This window comes from Dipodomys ordii, unplaced genomic scaffold (assembly GCF_000151885.1).
Source record: "Dipodomys ordii isolate 6190 unplaced genomic scaffold, Dord_2.0 Scaffold1000004136, whole genome shotgun sequence".
Classification (NCBI taxonomy): Eukaryota; Metazoa; Chordata; class Mammalia; order Rodentia; family Heteromyidae; genus Dipodomys; species Dipodomys ordii.
Window position 1 is genome coordinate 1 of NW_012287753.1, and position 1658 is coordinate 1658.

The 1658-nt window shown below is 58.9% G+C and overlaps 1 protein-coding gene across 1 annotated transcript; it reads right to left on the bottom strand.

The window, feature by feature from the left end:
• Nucleotides 1–185: 185 nt before the first annotated feature.
• On the bottom strand, nt 186–1633 carry LOC106002887 (chloride channel protein ClC-Kb-like; the record flags this gene model as incomplete). Its single annotated transcript, XM_013037639.1, has 4 exons — nt 1546–1633; nt 1280–1453; nt 482–551; nt 186–296 (listed from the first exon to the last, which is right to left on the bottom strand). Coding segments are annotated over exons 1-4 (367 nt in total), but the record flags the coding sequence as incomplete, so codon positions are not given.
• Between the last annotated feature and the right edge of the window lie 25 nt (nt 1634–1658).

Consider the following 1658-nt stretch of genomic DNA (forward strand, 5'->3'; position numbering starts at 1 on the left):
AAAGGAGAGCATGTGGGATGGAGAAGCCAGAGACCAGAGGAGTGAGGAGGCTGGGGTCAGGGAAGCCGCATGAAGGGGGTGTCACTGAGTGTCCAGATCCCCCCTGTGCCCTCGCTAGCACCCTCTCTCCACTACAGCCCATCCCCAGGAGGTCTGCCCACCCGACCTAGCCCAGGGCACTTTACCTGCCAGAGCATAGCCCCCAGGCATGATGGGATTAATGACACCTCCAGCCACGATGCCCTCAGGGAAGGCGAGAGACAGAGCCTCCCCCAAGAGGCGCCCAATAGCAGCTCCTGCCACAGACGAATGACTGCCATCAGTCATGAGTGCCATCAGGGGCAGCCATGGTGACTGACCTGGCCCTCAGCCCTCTGTCTCTGGGGCCATGCTCAGCACCATCCTGGGAGGGCCAGAAGGGCTGAGTGTCATTGCTCTCCTGCAATGCCCCGACCCTCAGCTACCCCCAACCCCAGCTCACCCATGATGAACACAGGCATGAAGAATCCGGCAGGCATGGGGATCGTGCTGGCCAGAATGAGCATCCAGAACTGTGGAGGGAGGGGGTGGACAAGAGCAGGAAGGGAGAGGCAGTGGGGAAAAACCTGAGCAAAGGAGGGACAGGACAGAGGTCCCAGGCTGAGGTCCCAGGCCTGTACCCCAGGCAGTGTCTGGCTTAACGGACATGACTCTCACAGTGTCCAATGCCTGCGGGCAGCATGTCAGGTTTGTTCCTTCCTTCCTTCTTTTCTTTCTTTTTTTTATTTTTTGGTCGGTCGTGGGGCCTGAACTCTGGGTCTGGGTGCTGTCCCTCAGCTCCTCAGATCAACTCTAGTGCTCTGCCACTTGAGCCACAGTGCCATTGCTGGCTTTCTCTGCGTATGTGGTACTGAGGAATCGAACCCAGGGCCTCATACATGCAAGGCAAGCGCTCTACCACTGAGCCACCTTCCCAGCCCCCTTCTTCTTTCTTTACCTGCTCTTTAGGTACAAAGAATACCACCCCATCTTAGAGAAGTAAGCAAGGCTGAGAGGATAAACAGCACACCCAAGACCGCAGCAGGTGGAGCCCAGATATGGCATCTGGTGGGCAGGGAGGAGAGCTCGCAGTGTGATCGAGCTGTAGAGTGCCAGCTGAGTAAGCACTCGTCCTTGAGTTCCAGCCCACTGTGGAACTCTGTCTTCCTGGTGGAAGGGGAGGCTGCATGCCCCAGCTCTGAAGACAGCCCCTTGCCACCCAGAGCTGGCCTCGCTCTGCCCTCTCCCGGGGAGGACCCACCTTCATAACCAGGAAGAAAGCCAGCGTCCCAAAGATGGTGAACCGAGGGTGGTACCACTCAAACCACAGGTTCTGAGGATCAGGCTCAGCAGGCCAGGGTGGAGACGAGTTCCGGGTCATCAGTGCCCAGGAGTTGTTGTCAAACAGTGTGTCCAAGTGCTGCCTCATGGAGAGCTGGGCAGGGGCGTGAGGGGCTTCCTCTTGAAGTTACCGACCCAGTGAGACAACGCCCTAAAGGGGGAACCCTCCCACTCCCCAGCCCTTACCCGGGAGGCCATGAAGCGGCCCACGCCAGGTGGGTAGGTGATGGAGGCCAGAATCAGGGCGCCCAGGGCAGCGTACAGAGGCTTGCTGTGGACAAAGGGGGTCCAGTGTCAGC